The sequence below is a fragment of the Mauremys mutica genome, chromosome 18 (genome assembly GCF_020497125.1).
Source record: "Mauremys mutica isolate MM-2020 ecotype Southern chromosome 18, ASM2049712v1, whole genome shotgun sequence".
NCBI lineage: Eukaryota > Metazoa > Chordata > Testudines > Geoemydidae > Mauremys > Mauremys mutica.
Genome location: NC_059089.1, coordinates 20,466,911 through 20,487,463, shown reverse-complemented (window position 1 = coordinate 20,487,463; position 20,553 = coordinate 20,466,911). Strand labels below are relative to the sequence as shown.

Sequence of the window (20,553 nt, the reverse complement as noted above, 5' to 3'; positions counted from 1 at the left end):
AGGGCTACCCTAGTCTCTTGCAGGCTGATGGTCTCACCGTAGCACCAGCCAATGCCCACACTATCCCTGGGTCAAACACAACCATGCAAGTAGCTTGTACAGGGTTTGAACAGCAGCCCGTACCAAAGGAGCTTGGAGTTTCCAGAACAGCAAAGACCCTGGTTTTGGACTGACTGTCCAACCATTTATCCAGCCACATGAACACTGTACCAGCAGATGATTCACTGACTTGCCTGCTCCCTTCCATTACTATTACACCTCAATGCACTGGAACTGGGAGTGGTGGGATGAAATTAAGACATGGTACATTTGGGCTGGATATCAGGAAAGGTTTCTTAATACTGAGACCTCCTGGATTAGACTGGAGAATGGTCCCTAAGGGCAATGATGGAATTCCCTTCAGATGAGACATTTCAAACTGCATGGGACAGGTTAGTAGAAGGTAGAGATGGGTCAAAACCAGAACTCCAGATCCAGACTCCTCTGGACTTCAGGAAATTTCAGATCCAGACCCAAACTTTGCAGCTCAGGCCCATATCTACCATGCACGGCTAGGGTTTGACTAAGTGTGACCCAGCCATATCTACCAGCACTGTAAGGGTTCCCTGCAGCTCTTGCTTGAGTCGCGGATGCTTAGCACCTTTGGAAATCCTGCCCAAGACTTCTTCCATCTCAAATGCATTCGGACCAAATCCTGAAGTCTTTGAAACTCTCATGGAAGCCAGTGGGCATTTTGCCCGAGTAAAGAGTGAGTGAGGCCAGAGCAAGAACCTCAGGGTTTGGCCTAAGGGAGTTTTGCATGAGTATAAAACTGGGAAGGATGTTGGGTTGTTCTCTATGATGAGAACTTTATTCTTTGAGTGTTGCTCCTTTTCCTTTATACCCACGCCGGTCCATATTCTGCTATTAAGTCCAAAGTCTCAGAAATCACAGTGGCTCTTTCCGGAGGTAGAATGGTCTTTTATTCACTGCATACACAAAGAATCAATTCATGAGTCTTACAAAACCAGCACTCGCTGCCTTCTAGAGCAGCATGGCCTAGGTACATAGTATAAATGAAGCTTCAAGTCTTCCCTTTACTGCCCAGTGTAAAATTGTCCCAGATGGAAATGGAGCTTGCAAATACAGCGCTGTCACCTTTTATGAATAAAATAGACGAGGAGAGATTAGTAACTCTGCTTATGCCGTGCAAATGCGCGTTGGGAACGAGACCTGCCCAGACGGCCCTGTGTCTGGTGGTGGTGAGCACCTCTGCACCCAGTACCTGCATATCGTTCGTTTGCAATGCCACGCTCTTCGCAGCCAATGAATTCCCATCTCTCTGTAATTTGCACATTATACAACCTCCTTCCCTCTGGTCAGTTCTCTCCTGAGAGGCCTTTCCAGCATGGCCCAGCGCACATGGAACACAGGGGTTCCTTGTCTGTCAAGACCCCTTGAAGTGCGGCCCTGCAGCCTACACATCACCAGTGTCTGAAGGGTTAGTGTCGGGGTTGGACTGAGACTGTAAACTCCCTGGGGCAGGTACTGGAACTTCATCTATGCTTGTACAGCTCCTGACGGTGCTCAGCAAGTACTATTAATAACCGCCCAGCACTGTGAAGGGATCTACTCACTACTGTATTCATAATGGTATCTTAAGGGTCTTATCTACACCCCCAAAAGTAATTGCTTATCCATGCTAGGATCAGAGCCAGGCTAACAACAACTGTATTTACTGCTGCTGCTCCTAAAAGCCCTTTATGTGGCATGTCTAATACAGAATTCAGCAGTAAAGAAGGTTGTCAGCCTGCTGAAGTCTACAGTCATGATAACAACTATCACAGAGTCATCTGCAGCACGAAGAGGGTCTTGGGCTTTAAAGCCCAAGTTTCCAAAAGGGCCCACTAATTTTGGGTGCCCCATGCTGGTCCTGAAGTCAGTGGGTGCTTGGCACCTCTGGAAATCAGGTCCTGGGGGTCTTGAGGCACCCAAATTTAGTAGCCACTTGAAAATTCTGGCCAAAGGCTTGTACTCCATCCTTACAGAAACGTCCTTATGTCCCCAATTCATGCTGGATGCTTAACTCGGAGCATGTTCTTAAGGCTCATTGAAGTCAGTGGGGCCTAAGCACATGCCTAAGTTCTTTGCTGAATTGGGGCCTGACCCCAGACCCTGGGGCTCAGAGCACAGGATGATCTCATGAGACCTCCTACTGAGGTCTGGGGGAGTTTTGCCATTGACACCAACAGAAGCAAAATCAGACCATGCAAGCTGGCCAATCTTAGTAAATATTTGAAAGGTCAAAAAGCGCTCAGATGTTATTGTAACAGGGGCCTTCTGAGAACCCCGTCCTGACAGGAATCTAGGCACAGCATGGTGAATGAAGGACCTCGCCACTTCACTGGCTTACTTCTGTGGGTGTAGGTTAGACTCCGTGTTAGTCTATCACATCTGCTTTGCTTTTAATTTCCTTTTATTCAGGCTAGTGTATAACTACTCACAGAACAAAGCAATCACCACTAATTCATGCCAGCAACTCTATGCTTTACTCTGCGATATCCTCCTACTGAATACTAGTCTAACTTCACTAAACCCCATTGAAATCAATGGTGCAATTGTCCCATTCACTCAATGGGACATTACACTTTTCTTTTTTTATCTAGTAAAGGTATTGCATAGGGACGCTGTCCAGACAGGGCTGCTGTCACATGACACACTCCACCACCAGTCTTATTCTGAGGTATCCTTTAAACACAGAATCACTGTACGTTATCCAGGCCATTGACATTAGTGGTGCAAGTTATCCAGGTGCCATGCTACCTAGGAACTCAAATACCCTGGAAAGTCAATGCTCCATGTGCAGGAAGGTCCATGACAGTAATGCGGCTCTAACCCGGAGCTAGTGGCTCACAAATGGGATCAGACCATTTATTAAACTCAGTGGCATCTGGGTTGACAATTCACGTAAAGCGATGGAGGTGCTAAGATCCTAGGGAGAGGGGACTTGGAACAAAATAGCTGCTAAAGACTGAGCTGCAGGGACGTAGGCATGTCTGTGAGTCTGTCTGTCTGTCCAATAAACCCTGGGCTAGATCAGGGGTTCTCAAACTGGGGGTCGGGACCCCTCAGGGGGCTGGGAGGTTATTACATGGGGGGTCGCAAGGTGTCAGCCTCTGCCCCAAACCCAGCTTTGCCGCCAGCACTTATAACGGTATTAAATATATTTAAAAGTGTTTTTCATTTCTAAGGGAGGGTCACACTCAGAGGCTTCTTATGTGAAAGGGGTCACCAGGACAAAAGCTTGAGAACCACTGGGCTCGAGTCTCGGCTGGTGTAAATCTGCAGAGCTCCTTTGACTTTCATGGAGTGACGGCAATTTGCACCAGCTGAGGCCTTGGCCCCAATAACCTTAGGAGGCACCATCAGCTCGCTCTACAATACACACACTAATGCCTTCCAGCAAAATCAAACCAGCAGCCTGATTTTTCCACAAGACAGGGCTCAACCCTGCTCCCACTGAGGTCAGTGAAGTTTTGCCATTGACTTCAGTGACTATAGGATCTGTGCTGCCACAATCGGATCTGAACTGGATTGTTGTTAACATGGTGTCAGCCAAACTGTGAACACAACTTAAAAAGATCATTTCACACACTGACTCTGCGGCTGGAAAGCGACAGGTCAGCTGGTTGGTAAATCCCTCTCCTGGGTGTGTAATAAACAGCACCTTACTCTAAAGGCTGAAACAGTTCAGAGCATTTTCTTACAGTAGCTAGGGCTCCTCTCTTTGCCCAGAGAGACACCTGAAATTAAACGAAACATTCCCTTGAACTATGGCAAAACACTGTCCTCTGTTAAATAGTGTTTCCTTCTATGTCTAGTGAGAACAGTCCCAGCAGAAATACTTAAATACCCCAAAATAAATTATTCTTCCACTTCTCAACCAGAACAAAAAGCAACAGTGTAAAACAAAACCATAAATTCAGTGTAAACCTATGATCAGAAGACAGTGTAGGGGTCAGTGTGGAGAAAAGAGGGAACTGGACTCAGAGAATGATCCATACCCGGCAGAAGAGAATCAAACAGAGAATGCGATCAGGGCACTGTTTATGTAGAATGTTCTATAGAAGAAGCGAGTTCTGTAGTCCATCCAGTACAAAACTGGTGAATGTGGATTTGATCCTACACCACAGTGTCAATGGGAGTTTCAGCACTGAGCTGAACAGGAGCAGGATCAGAGCCTGTGTGCCCAAGTAGAAAGCGGGTATGATGCATATTAATTACTAAAGAGCCTTTTTTTTTCCCGGCCAGGAAGATCCCAAAACTGCACCACCGAGAATCCTCAAGCCCTGCTTTAAAATGTAGCCACCTCTGGGGTAGCACGCGGCAGCAGTTTAACAGTGCACAGCAGCAGGGTAAAACAGGAAGTGATGACGAACAGTTGAATTCATTTGGTTACACCTGTAGGATGTGTAAGACTTCTCAAGTGTAGTGTACAGTTATAGCTTGTTAAAACCCACAAAGCTATTATGTCGCCTTTTTCTTCTGCGAGCTAAGAGCCACATTTTGCTCTCAGCTAAACCAGTGTAACTCCAAAGTCACCCGCTGAGCTCAGTGGATTTAATCTGGATTACTCAGAGCGCAGAATCTGGGCTCAAGTTCCAAGGCACCAGGATAGAGTTAATGTTATTTTTATCTGCACTTTGTCTAGTGGCTCCAGGACAGGATGAGGCCTTTACTTTCACAGTTTAAAAGGAAATCAAACGGTCACAAAGCATGCTATGGGAGGCAACAGCTGCAAACAGTATGTAGTGTCTAGTTGGACTAGTCAGAGGGTCCATTCGCGAGCACGGCCTCTTTAAAGTAGCAGCAACTTGGGACAGAAAAGTTAACTAGGGGAGAACAATATGAGCTGGAATGGGCTGGCAGTGTCCTTGCTGCTGGATGCAACGAATGCACCTGACTCTGTGCAAGAGCACTACAACCTGCCAGGCTATCCTCTCAGCGACACATGATGATAGGCCGGCGGCAGGGGGTGGGGGACGCAAAAGCATTATTAGAGCAGGACACAAATTCCATGGTATAAAGTGAGTTGGTTCATCTTAGAGAATCCTAAGCAAATTTTACCAGGCGGATGCAGCGTAGAACGCTTCCCTGATCTGAGGCATCCCAACGCTGCAGGGAAAAGCATGCCACCTGCCCACGCAGCAGCAATACGGGGGGCTGAAAGCCACCTGCTTTTTGGCATGAGCCTAAATGCTAATGTCGGCGCGGGACAGAAAAAAAGAATATGTCCCATATCCGTAGGTACCGACGCTGCATGGAGAGGCAGTAGGAGAAAGAGCACCTAAGGAGGTTTAAGATTCCAAATCAGAATCTGGGCACCTGAGCAAGGGACCTTCCTTCATACCAGTTACCCTATGTCACCGTTTAAATGGACAGGACCAGCAAAATCCTGCTGAGCTCAAGGAATGTTACCATCATTTCTGCTGAGGGAAAGAAATTCTTACTCCCCTTTTCCTCCAGTGAAAGGGTGAGTGGTGACAGGAAAAGGAAAAAAAAATCCCTACGGAGACAAATTGAGGAGCTGATGTGGTTCAAGTCCTCTGTGCAACGCAGCCGCTGCCTGCAACTATACACAGAGGGATGTGGAGGTTGTGCTCTACACGTATTAGGACCTGATCCAAAATCCATTCAAGATCGTGGGAGTCTCTCCATTAACTTCTGTGGGCTTCCGATCAGGTCTCTGGAGGGTTTGTTATTGTCTTAAGTTACTTTTGTGCTGTCAAAGGTGTTTCGCTACATGGCAGTAATTCCTGACCTAACTGCCCCTAATCTAAAACCCTAAAATAAAGCAACACCAAGGATCAATTAGTTCCTAACCCAATCCATTCAGCCATCTGCACTACTGTATATCATTAAACCCTAGATTAGCATAGTACACCCTTAAAAATCTGTACCACAGAGCACCACTGAAGACTTGTAATGCACAAAAAGCCAGACTTTTTGTCAGGGCCAATAGGCAACCTCCCAATCACTTCAGTGGGACCAGAAACTGGCCCCATAGTGCACTCTGGAAATGGGGGAGAGCATCTCAGCTGGGATGGTACGAGCTTGCCCAGTGTTCCTAATTCACCTTCCAGAAGCCAGGTATCCAGAACGCAGGGCTCCAGGTACATCTTCCAGCTCTTCTCAGGCAATGCCCAGATTAGCCCCCAAGTGAAATCACGGCCAGCAAAAACCCCACTGTACATCTCGATCCCCCGTGGTGAACCAGGAACCTTGCTGAGGAATGGGTACATACTATCGGCTTTGCTAAGCAGCACTTGAAGAGTCAGCTGAGATTTAAGTCACACACCCCTGGTGGCAAAAAGGGATTTTCAGATCTTTGGTGCTGGGTATAACCTGGGCTGGGCAGGGCAGCTAATCACACAAGAGGCTTCTTCCCAGTGAAACCTGCGTCTTCCAGTTGCAATGTGCAATACTCACAGACTGAGACACCTCCATGTGAGGCTCTTTCGAGGTTATTTTGGAGAGCAAAGTGTCACCTCTTGCCCCTTGGAATTCTAGTTGATGCAGCGTTTGGAAAGTTCCCCAAGGAATTGATAGAAGAGTGATCAGATTCGTGTCAGAACGGATTTCCACTGCGTTTTTAAAGTCTCAGTGTCAGCAGGCTGCGGCTCCCAGGAGGGAATTCTACAGCGCCTGCCCCTCCAGAGTCCCCGTTAGCTTCTCCTCATCCGCTTGCTTCTGCTGTTGCTGGATTCTTGCATAGGAAATGGCATCCCCTCTGCAGAGAGAAGGGACAGCATTAGAACATAAGCTATTCGGGGACAAGGCTGTCCTCTGTGTGTGTGTGTGCAGCACCTAGCACAAGGCAGCTCTGATCCAGAGTGGGGCCTCTTGGTGCTACCAGAATCCAAAAAGTAACTACGGTGAACAACTCAACAGTCAACAAGGTACGACAGGCAGGTGAGGAGGATTGGGAATGAAAGGAATCACCTGCTACTGACTTCTCAGGCACCTGAGCCTGCTCCCACTGGAATCAGTGGGTGTTTTACTATTGACCTGATCAGTTGCAGAATCTAACCCCATCTGAATAGATCTGGCTTTGGGGCTGGGATTTGCCGTCATCTCAGCTAGGGCGATTTAGCTCCACAACTGAAGTTTTGTAAACAACAAAAGGCAAAGGTTTACAGAGCCTGGGGCCCTGAGAACTGCTCTCGGCCGTGATTTTCATTTAATGCCAGTGAAAAACGTGTTTTCTCGTTCTCCAGCAGCATTTGCAGCCCAAATGCCGGCTTAGCACACGAGCACTAGAAAATGAAACTAACCAGAAATGTTAAAGTGAAGCTGACGGGAATTTCCTTTGGGTTGCAGAAAGCAACGAACAGCATAAAAGAAAATCAGAGGGGCAAAATTCTGCTTTAATCATACAAAGCATGGTGAGTATTACAGGCAAGGAGATTTCTAAACACACCCACAAGACTCCGAACCCGAAAGGGTCCCTTTAAAAACTTGCTGACATGTGCTGGGAAAATTCTGTATTGGTATGTTGCAAGCTCCCACCGTGTGAGTTTATGGCTGTAACGGGGGTGTCCACCCCACACGAGGCCTGAGCAGGTTAAAAAGGGCCCTTTAACTTTGTAAGCTGCACCTGGAGGAGGGCAAGGGCTGGCTAAAGCCTAGCTGAAGATGAAGCCCAGCTGGGCTTGTGCAAAGCCAGGAAGTTGAGCGCAAGAGGAGGCCGCACGGAGCAGCTGTGCAGTCGCTCCCTACAGAGAAAGGGAGTTGTCTAGGGATGAGGCATCGTCATAGTGGGAAAGTAAGACTTGGGACCCTGGACTACAGAGACTGGCAAGGAGCCACAGGGAGTGTAGGAAGCTCAAACTGGCAAACCCAGAGGTGGGCCCAGAGACAGAGAAGTGAGGGAGGAAGGAGCTCAGGGAAACAGAAACAGCCTGAAGTTTGAGTAGACCATGGTCACAAGACACGGCATCCCTGGGCTGGGACTCAGAGTAGCAGGTGGTTCCCCTACCAGCCACTGGGCCTGGGTTGGACCGGAAGACTGCCTGACATGGCACACAGACAGCTTGTCCAGTGGGACTTTGAGCCCCTGGAAGGGGAGGACTAAATCGTGATCCGGCCAGAGGGCTGAGTCACGAAGAGGCAGCACCCCAAGTCCCAGAGAGAGAGAGAGGCAACAGTGCGAGCAACCTATGGAAAACGGCACCAGACGCAGCGAGAGCTGATCCCCAGCCCCAAGGAGGCGCCCCAGCAGTGAACGCACCCCGTTACAAGGACGCTCTGACCCTGGCTCTCCTAGTGTGCTCAGAAAGACGTTCGCTTTCTTAAGATATGCTCTCCATGAAGCACTCCTAGCCCCCAAGTCCTGCCACACAAACTGTTTGCATGAACCTCAACTGCTCAGGTATAATTAAATACCACCCACGCAGGGCCCAGTCTCGCCACACTGGCTGCCCGGCGTCCCAGCAGCCCCGTTGAAGCCAAATGGCTCTGCTGTAGAGTCAGGGTCTCAGGGCCAGCCTCACCCCGGTACTGTATGTGAAATAACGCGCTTTCTCCCTTACTTCTTGCCAAGCGCCGACAAGCCGTACAGCACTCCTGTTGCAAAAGCGATAGCATTTCCCAGTAACGTGGTCAGTGTCAGACTGAGTATGACTGGAAACACAGCCATCCTGGGGGAGAGAGATAGCGTCAGCCATGAAACAATCCCCACGGGGCTCCCCTCTCCGCCTGTGTTGGAAATTACTTCCCTAGTAGGTTGACTGAGTTTGCACACAAACTAATCTCTTTATTAGTTCAAAGGCCGCTTGGTGTTAATTTCACCCACGTCAGTGCATGCTTGTCTTCTATATCCCGACAGCAATACAGCTACGAGCACTGCCCAAAATACATCAGACCCAGACCCGGGAGGCTCCTGCCCATCATGGTGTAACTCCAAAGGGGGAAGGAGAAAGCTCTGACAAACAAACTTCGGCAAGCCTGTCTTTCTCTACACTATAGCAAACAAGTGAAGTGCTGCCGGTTACTGGATCTTCGCCAAAGGCAGGCTGAGGGCTACACCCCGCACATGATTTCCAATGAATCATGCTTTCTCTAGTTCCCAAGCCTTACATAAGATAGAGCTGGTATTTTCAGGGTCACGACACCTTTAATCCAGACAAGTCTTCCTTCTAATTTATTCTCTTATTCATGCTTTAAGCCTATGGCTCACACGAACACTCAAACTCAGACCCTTAATTAGGGGTCTACCAAATCCGCAGCCGTGAAAATCATGTCATGGACTGTGAAATCTGGTCTCCCCCGTGAAATCTGGTCTCCAGCTGCTCAGCTGTGAAGGCAGAGCGGCAAGCCACAGCTGCTGCCCGGCACCCAGCTCTGAAGGTAGTGCCACCCGCAGGGAGCAGTGGAAAAATGAGGGTGGCATTACCACAACCCCCTCATAGGCTTGCGACCCCCGTCTGGGCCCGGGCCCTAGTTTGAGAAACGCTGTGAAGAAATAACATTCTTTTTTAAGTAACATCTCCGCGAAATTTGCTATTTATGCCATGAACAATCCATGAAAACTGTGTGATTTCTCTGTGATTTCAGTAGACCCCTACCCAATACAGGCTCCTGTTCCTACCAGCTGGGAGTGGCTGCACTCTTCCATTCCCCTGGAAGCAATGCACGTGCTCTCTGTGACACCCTGGGCTGACCTCTCCGCTAAGGGCCAGATTCTGCCTTGATTCCTGCTCTCACAGGTGTTGTGGAAAATTGACCACATGGTTGATTTTGGATCAGACAGCCTGAGGCTCCTTTATTGATCAATCAAACATGCATGGATGGGGGAGTGAGCCAAGGCAGCCAACCCCCCCGACAGATAAAATGCGAGAGCTTATATAGGATAAAACCACAAGAATGATATATACTTCCTTACAGTTTTACCTCCATATAAGGAACAAAGCAACACAAGCCCTTTCTGTTTTTCCTTACGTTTGCCCTTTGCGGTTTCTTGCTCTGTCACCTGGCAGCTATTAATCATAAGCTGTTACAAAAGGTTAATCCTACTTTTATAATTTCTACAGTTAGTTCTGCTTATATAATTTCTGTCTACCCTTCTCCGTTAACACCCCCCCACACCTTTCCTCCTTCCTCCAGGCCACACATACAGTTCACCTGACCATACATACAGTTCACTTGGCCAAAGTCTAGGCCTTAGGCCATTTTCCTCCTCACAGGATTGGGCAGAACCTTGGCTTCTCCACCCGCAGGCCAGCCAGTGCAGCTGAGCTGGCACAGGGTGGGCAGTGATCAGCTGCTGCTCAGACTATTTCCCCCAGGAAGCAGGGCAGAAATCGTGAGCACAGTCCCTTCCCTGGGCTGGCGCGGCTATGCCGTGCCCCTTCCTCAGGCACAGACTGAAAAGGTTCACAGACTGAAAAGCTCAAGGGCCTGATTATGACCTCCCTGAGACTGGTGTAATTTCAAATCCTCCAGGGCAGAGATAGTCTATTTCCTGGTTCTGTCCAGCACCCAGCACAATAGGGATAATGGCTCTGGCTAACCACCCAAGTCCAAGCCTGCCTGACCCCCTGGGTCCGATCTCAGGTGGCTAGTCTGAGCCGCTGGCAGGGCGGCAACCTCTACACTGCTCTTCTTAGCGCGCTAGTTCGAGCGAAGCTAGCATGAGTCTGTCTGCCTGGGCTGGGCGGCTGCTTCCAGGTGCAGTGTGGACGTAACCCCTAGCGTTCGAGGCCGAAAGGGACCACCAGATCCTCTCATCCGTGTATCACAGGCCACCAAACCCACCAATCAGGGCCAAAGTCCACTAAACCGCCCATCCAACCCCTCTGCCAGCCTCCCCCCCTACCCCCTCGCCGGCCCACAGCTGGAGCCGGCCATCAGTCCTTACCCACAGTAGAAGGCAGCTTTTTGCCAGGGCCGCAGCTTATCCGCCCGCACAGACACCGCGTTTGCAAATTCGATAAACTGGCAGCAGAATGGCGCTTCGCACAGGAACAGGATAAAGGCATTTAACCTTCAAAACAAAGCAAAAGAGAGTTAACCCATCAGCAGGCTCCGGAGAGGGAACTCGATTCTCACGGTCGGGGTCCCATTCACACCTCTGCCAATGATCCAAACAGCTCCGAGTCTTAACAGTCAGAGAGATTTTATTACATGGGGCCAGATTCTGCCTCCTCCCCCCCTCCAGTGGCCAACAGTCCATTTGAACTGGACACGTGGGACTTCCCCTTTCAGACAGGGACCCCCAGGGTGGCATGGAGCCAGGGTAGTGCGCTCCAGCAATCCTGAGACAGGGGAGTGACCCTGCTGAACCAAGCTAGGCAGGGCAAGTGAGAGACGCCGCCTCCCCTGGGTTACACGGAGCCTGAGCCTAGCACAACCGAGGATCCTGCCCTGAAAGCCTAGCTCAGCAGCGACGTAAACGGGGTGTAAGTTACACATAGAGTGTAGGTTGGTCCAAACTGGGTGAAAATGCCCAGTCCACACACACTTGACCTTACACTCTCCTGTTAATCTCCTGCTGCACATCCCCTACACTGCTTTACTGCCTACTCCCCACGTATCAGTTTAGGTCACCATGGCAGCTACCTCAAGCCATATCTGGCCTGAAGCTTTTCTGGGAAAATCCTTAGTGATCCCCAGGATTTGCGCACAAGCTTTGTAGCAGCAGACGTAGAAGCCTGTATGACACCTGCAGTCAATGGCGCTTCATGAAGCAGGATGCCCCTGTTTTATTCTGGATCAGAGTCTCCTGAGAGTTGCAGACGGCAAGATCGGGGAAGATCAGTACACTAGGCTAACCCAGCTGCCTCGCACAGCGGGGGCGAGACCCTCACAACCCAGGAGACAGAGAGTGATCTCTTGCAGCGGTAGGCGGCCATTACAAAATGCGAGCGCCGAGTTCTTTGCCCATAAAGCGCAGCTCTATCGCCTGCCGCTGCTAAATGGTGATTCCAAAGTCGAGACCAGCAGTGCTGGGGCAGAGAGTGAAGAACACGCATACTTACATCATCCACACCCCAGCTGCTATGTTCAGGGGGTTGATGGTCACGCAGTTCCAAAGGCCGGCAAGTGCGCAGGCTTCAAAGCAAAGAGATTGATTTTAATTCATGTGAAAAATAAACCACAACATACGTAGGGGTGGCAGCAAGATCTAGTGGACAGGGCACTGGCTTGGCAGGTAGGAGATCTGGGTTTGAATCCTGGCTCTGTCACTGACGAGTTGTGTGACCTTGGGCAAGTCTCTGCACCTGTGCTTTCCGTCTTCAGCCTGTATTAAACTCTCCAGGTCAGGGATTAGCTCTCACTACTTGTATGTACAGCACCTAGCACAATACGGACCTGATTTCAATTGTCACCTGCAGCCGCTACTATGATATGAATAACAACTACATAGACCAATCCACACTGAAGGGGAGAGATAATGGACAGAATGATTAGGATTTAGGAGATAGGGTCTACTCCCAATTTGGCTAAAACAAGAGCACGGGGTGCCTTTGGCTCAGGACACTCGTCCTTCAGGCTTGTGTTTCTACAGGCATTCAGGGCTATACCGAACCCCAGTGTGTTTGCTTTCAAATTAAATCATTTTAAGGGAGCCTCTGTTTTTATTTGCTGAAGAATCTCAAGTCACATGTAACTGGCCCCGAGGTAAACAACGAGCTACCTGCCGGCAGCACGGCCTTCCAACGGCAGCATCTTTTGCACAAGTAAACAGTTAAATGAAAAAATAGCTGCAGTCTGCAGCGAACCGAAGGCAGAAACAAGAACTGACAAATGGGCCAAATTCCTCTCTCATCTACAGCGCTGTATATTCAGAGTGACTCCTCTGAAGTCGTAGGGACTTATCCGAAGATACTCTGGGCAGACATAGGTGGAACCCAGAGCAGAACCTGGCCTTCTTTCTGCAGATATGTTTGACAAAGCAAGCCCCAAAATAACCCACGAGGCCTTGAGTATGTAATGCAAGAAAAGGAGCTAGCCAGCAGTTTGTGAGCCTGGAGTGCATACATTTACCTAGCATCTCATTAAACTTGCAAAATGTCACCTGCATTTGATACAGCCAGTCTCCTCAATTAACAATAAGAGGCTGCCTTTATGCCCAGGGTAACCAGAGCTCAGGTGTGGAGGAGGGGCTGCATGGTCTGCGTGTAGGACAGAGCCAGCGGCTGGCTCAATAAGAAATAACAACACTAAACAAAACTCCAGCTAAAATAGGGTCTCTAAAGGTTAGTATAGAGGCTGCTGGGTTTTTTTTAACCCATGCAATGCAAAGGACTGGTGTCTCTGTGACCTACTCAGGGTTAAGGATTTCCATAGATGAGAGTCTACATGGGTCATTGCCCTGCCTGTGGTGTGTCTCGTGTGGTTGTACCTCATCTTAGAAAACAGAGAGCAACGTGGGGGAGTTTTTAAAGCAATCATTAATGAACCCTCAAAACCCAGTATAATTAGCACCTTCCACATATGGGGAAACTGAGGCACGGTGTGGCAAAGTGACTTGCCCAAACTCACCCAGTGAGTCAGTATCACAGTGAGAACTCAGGACTTCCTGTGCTCAGCCACTGGAGCCCACCCTTTGAGAAACACTAAGCAGTACGATTTTCTAAAAAGGTCCGCCAGGGGTATTTCAAGGAGACTAATGCATTCCAAGGATAATGAAGACTCAGTGTGAGAGGTCAGCCGGAGAAAAGAAAAGACAAAGGAGAAATAATAATAACTCTTATCTAGTGCTGCTTTTCAACAGAGGTATCATTATCCCCATTTCACAGATGGGAAAATGAGGCACAGAGCGGCAGAGTGACTTCCCCAAGGTCACTGAACAAACCAGTGGCAGAGCCAGGTCCAGCACCCAGGTCTTCTGAGGCTCAGTCCAGTGCCCTATCCCCTGAGGATGCATGCACTAACAGGAAATGGAAACAGCCTGCAGGGTTCAGGAGATTCCTTATTCAATTCTTCCTAAACTATCCGCTGGTGAGGTCTGCGTGCACTCCCACTGGAGCCAGAGCTCCAGGCAGGGCTAGTGGGACCAGCTGCTGGCACAAAGACAGGACATAGACAGCTCTACGGCTCGTCCTTGATACATCTTAGCAGATAAAAGCATCAGCTTGTGATGTGGGCAAACAGTTAAACCCAGGGCTTCAGGCACTCACGTTGCCCATAAGAAAGTGCATGATTATCATAAGTAGGAACCACTTAAGAGTCACATCGCAGCTGTCATCTGAAAGCACTTTCAGACTGACAGACCAGTTATATACAGGGATCACTTCACCCACCACAGAAACACAACTTCCTCTGGGGTGGAACACAGCAGCTGATATTCACCACTCACAACAACACTACACCACAGTCTAGGAAATTTAGAAAGATCACACATTCAGCTGAAACCATAGAGAGAACTTCGAGGGCAGAATGCTATAATCCAAGCACAAATTTGGCCTACACACCAGGGCTAATAACTTCTTGGAATACATTTTAAAAAACAATTACGATTTGAGAGTTCTTGTTATGAGGACCCACCCCAAAAACAAACCTGACTGCAGAATGTCTCTGTACGACTCTCAGCTAAGCAAGAGATTGTTTTAACCCTCAGTGTAACAACACCAGTGACCAAACCGTCCTCTCACTCTTATCGACGCCTTCCTTAGTAGCCAAAAAGGCTACTTAGTAGCCAAAAAGCTGTCAGTTGAGATTTCTTTTCCAGTTCAAGGCCACAGGGGCTTTTCAATTATGAAAACGTCTGCTGGGATTTGTGGTGTGGAAGACGGACAGGTCTGGTGCTTAGTCAATTAACTAATTTGCTGAATCACAAAGGAGCACACAGCAAACATGGAGCTAAAATGAACTCTCAGCAAAAGAATTCACTCCTCTATAATTCATAGAATCATAGGAGTGGAAGGGACTTGCACTCATGGCAGAACTAAGCATTATCTAGATCATCCCTGGCAGGTGTTTGTCTAACCTGCTCTTAAAAATCTCCAGCGATGGAGACTCCACAACCTCCCTAGGCAATTTATTCCAGTGCGTAACCACCCTGACAGTTAGGAAGTTTTTCCTAATGTCCAACCTAAACCTCCCTGGCTGCAATTTAAGCCCATTGCTTCTTGTCCTATCCTCAGAAGTTGAGGAGAACAATTTTCTCACTCTTCCTTGTAACAACCTTTTATGGTCTTGAAAACTGTTATGTCCCCTCTCAGTCTTCTCTTCTCCAGACTAAACAAACCCATTTTTTTCAATCTTCCCTCCTAGGTCATGTTTTCTAGACCTTTAATCATTTTTGTTGCTCTTCTCTGGACTTTCTCCAATTTGTCCACATCTTTCCTGAGCCCAGTCACCTGCTCCAACCGCTATATAGTTCTGTCTCTAATACATTTTGGGCCAAGTTCAGGTCTCAGCAGTCACAGCTCCACTGGGGCTGCATCGCCATATGCTAGCATTTGAAACCATTACAATACAAACTCCTTTTGTATTTGAATGAATCTGGCATTTTATGAATAAACTCTCTCTTTAGCAGTCTGGATACAATCAGCTAAAATACGAATAAATTGGTTCCATTTCTTAGTGACCCACAAAGGCTAGAGATACATTCCAGAGTCCTGTAGCAAATTGTGTTGTCTCCCTGCACTCTGGGAATCTGCCTCCTGTTCTTTTGCTTCCCTGATATGAAGCTCTTTGAAAAGACATGGTTGTTAGTAGGTGGGATTCAGAGAATTGTCCCTTCTGTTACCTGCCATTAACTTTTGCCTCTACCTGCCCAAGAGTCGCTCAGCCTCTTTTTCCTCTGCTTGGCGGTAGCGGGGCAGTTACCCCGCTCCTGGAAACCAAGGGTTAATGTAGGCTGAATGGGGAAGTGGCCATAGCTGAGGCCACACCTAGTCAGGCCATAGGGCCTGATAAGAAAGGCTAAGGGAGGTGCTGGGTCAGTCTCACTCCAGCCGTGGAGGGAGAAGCATAGACACCAACGCCGTGGGTGCTCTGCACCCACCAGCAGCTCCCCGCCCCGCCCCCCAGCTCACCTCTGCCTCCTCCTCTGAGTGCGCCGCTGAGTCCTGCTTCTCCCCCTCCCTCCCAGCGCCTGCGCCGCGAAACAACTGTTTCACGTGGCAAGCAGTGGAAGGGAGGAGGAGGAGGAACGCGGCGCGCTCGGGGAAGAGGAGGGGCGGGGATTTGGGGAGGGGTCCAATGGGGGCAGGGCCGGGGGCGAGCACCCACCGGCGCCAAGGCAAGTTGGCGCCTGTGGTGAGAAGGGCCTAGCTGCCTGGAAGCAGAGGGTACCTCAAGCAGAGCAGTGCTGGGGAAGGGCAAGGGGAGCTGGGGAGCACCAGCCTGGCAACTCCCCAGGCTGAGGCCTTGTCTAGGGTCTCAAGAGGTACCGGGGCTGAAGAGGTGCAGCCCGGGGATAGGCAGAGGCAGCTGGTCCTACCCCCTTGCCAGTGATGAGTGGCCATTTCAGACTGCAGTTTGCCCCAGAGAAAGGGGGCTAGATGATGACTGGCAGTAGCCACTGAGGCAAGGTGGGTATAGAGGGTTGGGGACTCCCCTGGGACGGGGGTACTGCTGTGGGCAGAATCCCAAGGTAAAGAGCACTGGGGTCCAGGAGCACGGGGGTCTGAGGCAGGTGAGATACTGGCCAGCAGAGGGCGCTCTGAGAGCTGAAGTGAGCTAATTCCCAGACTGACCAGCAGGAGGTGCTACACTGGTGAGTCAGTGCTCTGTTACCCTGGCAAAATCACAAGAAGAAGAAACTATCAGGTGTCTACATTGATTTTCCAGCCTTCCTGGTTTGTTTGCAATACTGTTACTGATCACAAGAGGCTGACCGCAACTCTTGCCAAATCTGATGTTTGTTGGACAGCCCCAGCACCTGGAATCATGTGAACAGGTGAGACTCTCGGCTTTCATGTTTTTAAACCGAGTACATTTTGAGCGCTCCTGGTTGCAGAGAAAAGTTGGAAACATGACCTGAGTGTGCCCTAAATGCTCAGAAGCCAAAGAAAAAGAACCCAAATATCTTATTTTCCCCAATCTCATGACTTTGAAAGCACACTGGCGATTTTTTAAGGCTTGAAGTTGGCAATGCTGTCCGTGGCATATAACAGCTGTCCCCTTCAGCTCTGCACCCTCAGCCCAGAGCATTTCTGTGGCCCCCAACCATCCTTTGCTAAAAACCCCAGCTCGCCAAGGACTGTATGCTGCACTGAAACTACTGAAGCTGGAGTGGAAGCCTCCAGGTAGCTCTGGTAGCACTCGCCACCTGTGAGGTAGATTCCTCCCTCCCAGCCCTGGGGAGACTCAGCAAGTTTCCTGACTGTATGCAAGGTACAGAGGGCCTTGCAAGAAGCGCTGTGCACTGAGGTGAATTTCACCCAGGAAGGAGCAACTCTGTTACATCCTTTCACCGCACCAGAAATGCAGCTGCCAACATGTGCCTCAGCTGAGCAGCGTGTTCTGAAGCCCCAGCCCGGCACATCCTCAGGTTAACAAACACGTTCTACCCAGGCAAACAAAAGGAACTGTAGCAAACTTGCCGCCCACTCCAACTCCGGAACAAGAGCCAACCGAGGAGGTGGAGACGGAGAAAGGGAATGGGTGCGACGTTACAGCACACGCTGAACAAATCAGAAGTGAACGTCTTTCTAAGAGACATGCCTTCACGTCCCCAGAAGCGATGGGCTTGATGCAGGAACAGGCGCCCGGTGGCATTCTCCGGCCTGCGCTATGCAGGAGGCCAGACGCGGCGATCGTAACAGTCCCTTCTGGCTTTAAGATCTATTCATCTTGTCAAACCATGGAGCAGCACAACCCGATATGACCCAATGGTCCCTGGTGGAACTGCCTTGACTCTTTCCATGGGAGATTGTTAATTTCAGGGGCAAGTAATTAACAAGCCAGCACAGCTCTCCTGCTTTCTGTCATCTCCCTTCTGTTTGTTTCAAAGATAAAATCCCTTATTTTTATTTTTTTTTAAAAAGGCTCAATATTATCCTGTTGGGGTTTCTATTCAGGGGTTAGTAATAACAGAAGCAAACACACACACACACACAAAATCACTGTGAAACCAGGCGATCAGCAAGGAAAAGAAAAAGTGGAAACACAGAAGCATGGAATGGTCAGTAACAACAATGAACCAGCCCCCGAGCCTGCAAACAGCATGCGGATTGCTTTGCCCGTGCCGAGCCCCAGCCCTCTGCCTCCTACACGTTGCAGGATCGGGGCCTCCCACCCGGCCTGCTTCCATTGCCTCCCAGGAGCATTCCACCTGCAGAGGAAACGTCCAATTTGGCACAAGAGAAATAATTGATATGTAGAATGACGTTCCCCCCCCAGGATTCAAAGTGCTTCCCAATGAGGCCCAGGCGGGTTAAACAATCAAAGCACGCACAACGCAGGCTCCAGTTAAAATCACTCTGATTCCCGCACCTAGACAATGTGCTTCTGGGTCTTTGTCTGGCTGTGATTAGACCCACGGAGAATTGCTGCTAGGACCTAAGCCCTCTTTCATCGCCAGTCACTGGCAGGCGGGCACAGATCAGCATCGCTGACCCAGGACGGCCCATCCCTGGAGGTTATTCCAGGGGCATCCGGCAAGCAGGACCGTAGGGCTACTTACACACGCCCCCGATGACACCGGCGATCCTGCACAGCCACTTGTACCACCAGGTCATGCCATCGTCCGCCGAAGAGGCAGCTGGGGCAGGGGCTGCTTGTTGGAACTGATCCTCCTGGGAGCTCATTGTGTTGCCCCCTCTGCAAGGGCTGGGGCAGCCCCCCCTTTGCACCTGAGCCACAGCAGAAGGGGACACCCCCCCACACACACACCCAGAAGAGTCAGTGACAGCTCCTCACACCCGTCCTGCGGTGGGGCCCCTCACCACCGCCCCAGGGACCCGGCCTGGCCCCTGACAGCTGCTCTGCTCTTGCTGACAATGGAGAGCCTCTGTCCCCAGCAGCAGCACAGCTTCCACGTCTCCCTGCGTGTTGCATGACGGGTCCCCTCCCTTCCGAGAGGGAGGGCTCTGATGTCACCCTCTCATTAAATAGCGAAGTGGGCAGGGCCCTGCCTGGCCACAGTGAGGAGCAGCAGCTGGCTGAGGAGTGACGGAGCCTGTGAGTGTGACCTCTGCGAGTGCACGGGCCTAGGCATGCTTGTGAGGCTGCCTGAGTGTGCAAATGCAGGCGCCTGGGTGTAGACATGCTGCTATCTTGCCTTTATAAAGCATCTTTCGACTTGCCCTGAAACACAGAGGAAGTATTTGTAAGAGCCAGTCTGGGAACACAGGCGTTCCCTGATGTCCTGCGTTCAGATCCCCAACCCCACACCTCTCCCACGAGCTTAGGGTGACCAGATGTCCCGATTTTATAGGGACAGTCCCGATTTTGGGGTCTTTTTCTTATATAGGCTCCTATTCCCCCCCACCACCGTCCTGATTTTTCACATTTGCTGTCTGGTCACCCTACACGAGCTCCTACATCCGTGTGGGTTCAACAGCTCTGGTGAACTCTGTCTTCTCTGCTCGCGTTCTTCATTCTTGTGCGTGTCTCTGCACTTTGGCTTCACCAGAGAGGTGAACAGACTTGCCAAAGTTACACAGATTACATCAGTGGTAAAGCCAGGAGCAGAACCAGGAATCCTGACTCCTGGTGCCCTGCGCTAACTACTAGGACATGCTGCCAAGGTGCCCGGTGTGCGAGGGCAGGATCCAGGTCTGTCAGACCGAGTGGCTAGGTAGGAGACATGACGGAGGTGCGTCTCTATATGCAAACCAAAAAATGTACTTAGCTAAGTCTGATCAGAAGGAATTGGTTTGGGAGGGACGCAGGGAAACTCCCACTCCACCCTTCACCCCACCTCTCTTCTCTCTGGCAATTAGCGTTCAGTGATTTCCAGAGCTGCCAAATCTCAGTCGTTTGGAAAGAGAGTCCCTCGGTGAGGATTTAATTTTATGGAGCAGTTCTTAAAGTGTTTCCCCCTCTTGCAAAGAGGGATTTTGCAGGGTGTTTCAACGAGGCTTCCCAAATCTCTCATCTTCCTGGAAATCTTCCCATTCTCATTAGAGGTGGGAGGAAAGCACCTTTTAAATGTGGCGTTGACAACTCTCACGATTTTATCATGCGTCTCGCAATATTCGGAGTTTTTCTTAAGGCCCCTGCTCCTGGAATCATGGGAGTGCATTGGAATTTCAGCTTTGGTTTTTTACAAAAGTTTCTGGCTCTCATGGTTGCAGAGAAAAGTTTGAAAACATAAACCAAGTGCGACCTAAAGGTTCAGACACCAGAAAATAATGAATAAGAACCCGACATCTATTATTATTTTTTTAAAGCTCATGATTTTTAAGCCAACATCTTGACATTTGAGGCCTGACTCATGATTTTGGAAAAAGTACAGAAAAGGGCAACAAAAATGATCAGGGGTATGGAACAGCTTCCATATGTGGAGACGTTAATAAGACTGGGACTTTTCAGTTTGGAAAAGAGACGACTAAGGGGGGGAAATGACAGAGGTCTATAAAATCATGACTGATGTGGAGAAAGTAAATAAGGGAG

General features: G+C 49.7%; 1 protein-coding gene across 1 annotated transcript; it reads right to left on the bottom strand.

Moving 5' to 3' along the window:
• Positions 1 to 939: 939 nt before the first annotated feature.
• CACFD1 (calcium channel flower domain containing 1) lies at positions 940 to 18,919 on the bottom strand. Its single transcript, XM_044993094.1, has 5 exons — positions 18,620 to 18,919; positions 12,018 to 12,090; positions 10,898 to 11,023; positions 8,571 to 8,678; positions 940 to 6,769 (listed from the first exon to the last, which is right to left on the bottom strand). The coding sequence occupies exons 1-5, from the start codon at positions 18,741 to 18,743 to the stop codon at positions 6,676 to 6,678; spliced, it is 525 nt and encodes a 174-aa protein (XP_044849029.1). The 5' UTR covers positions 18,744 to 18,919; the 3' UTR covers positions 940 to 6,675.
• Between the last annotated feature and the right edge of the window lie 1,634 nt (positions 18,920 to 20,553).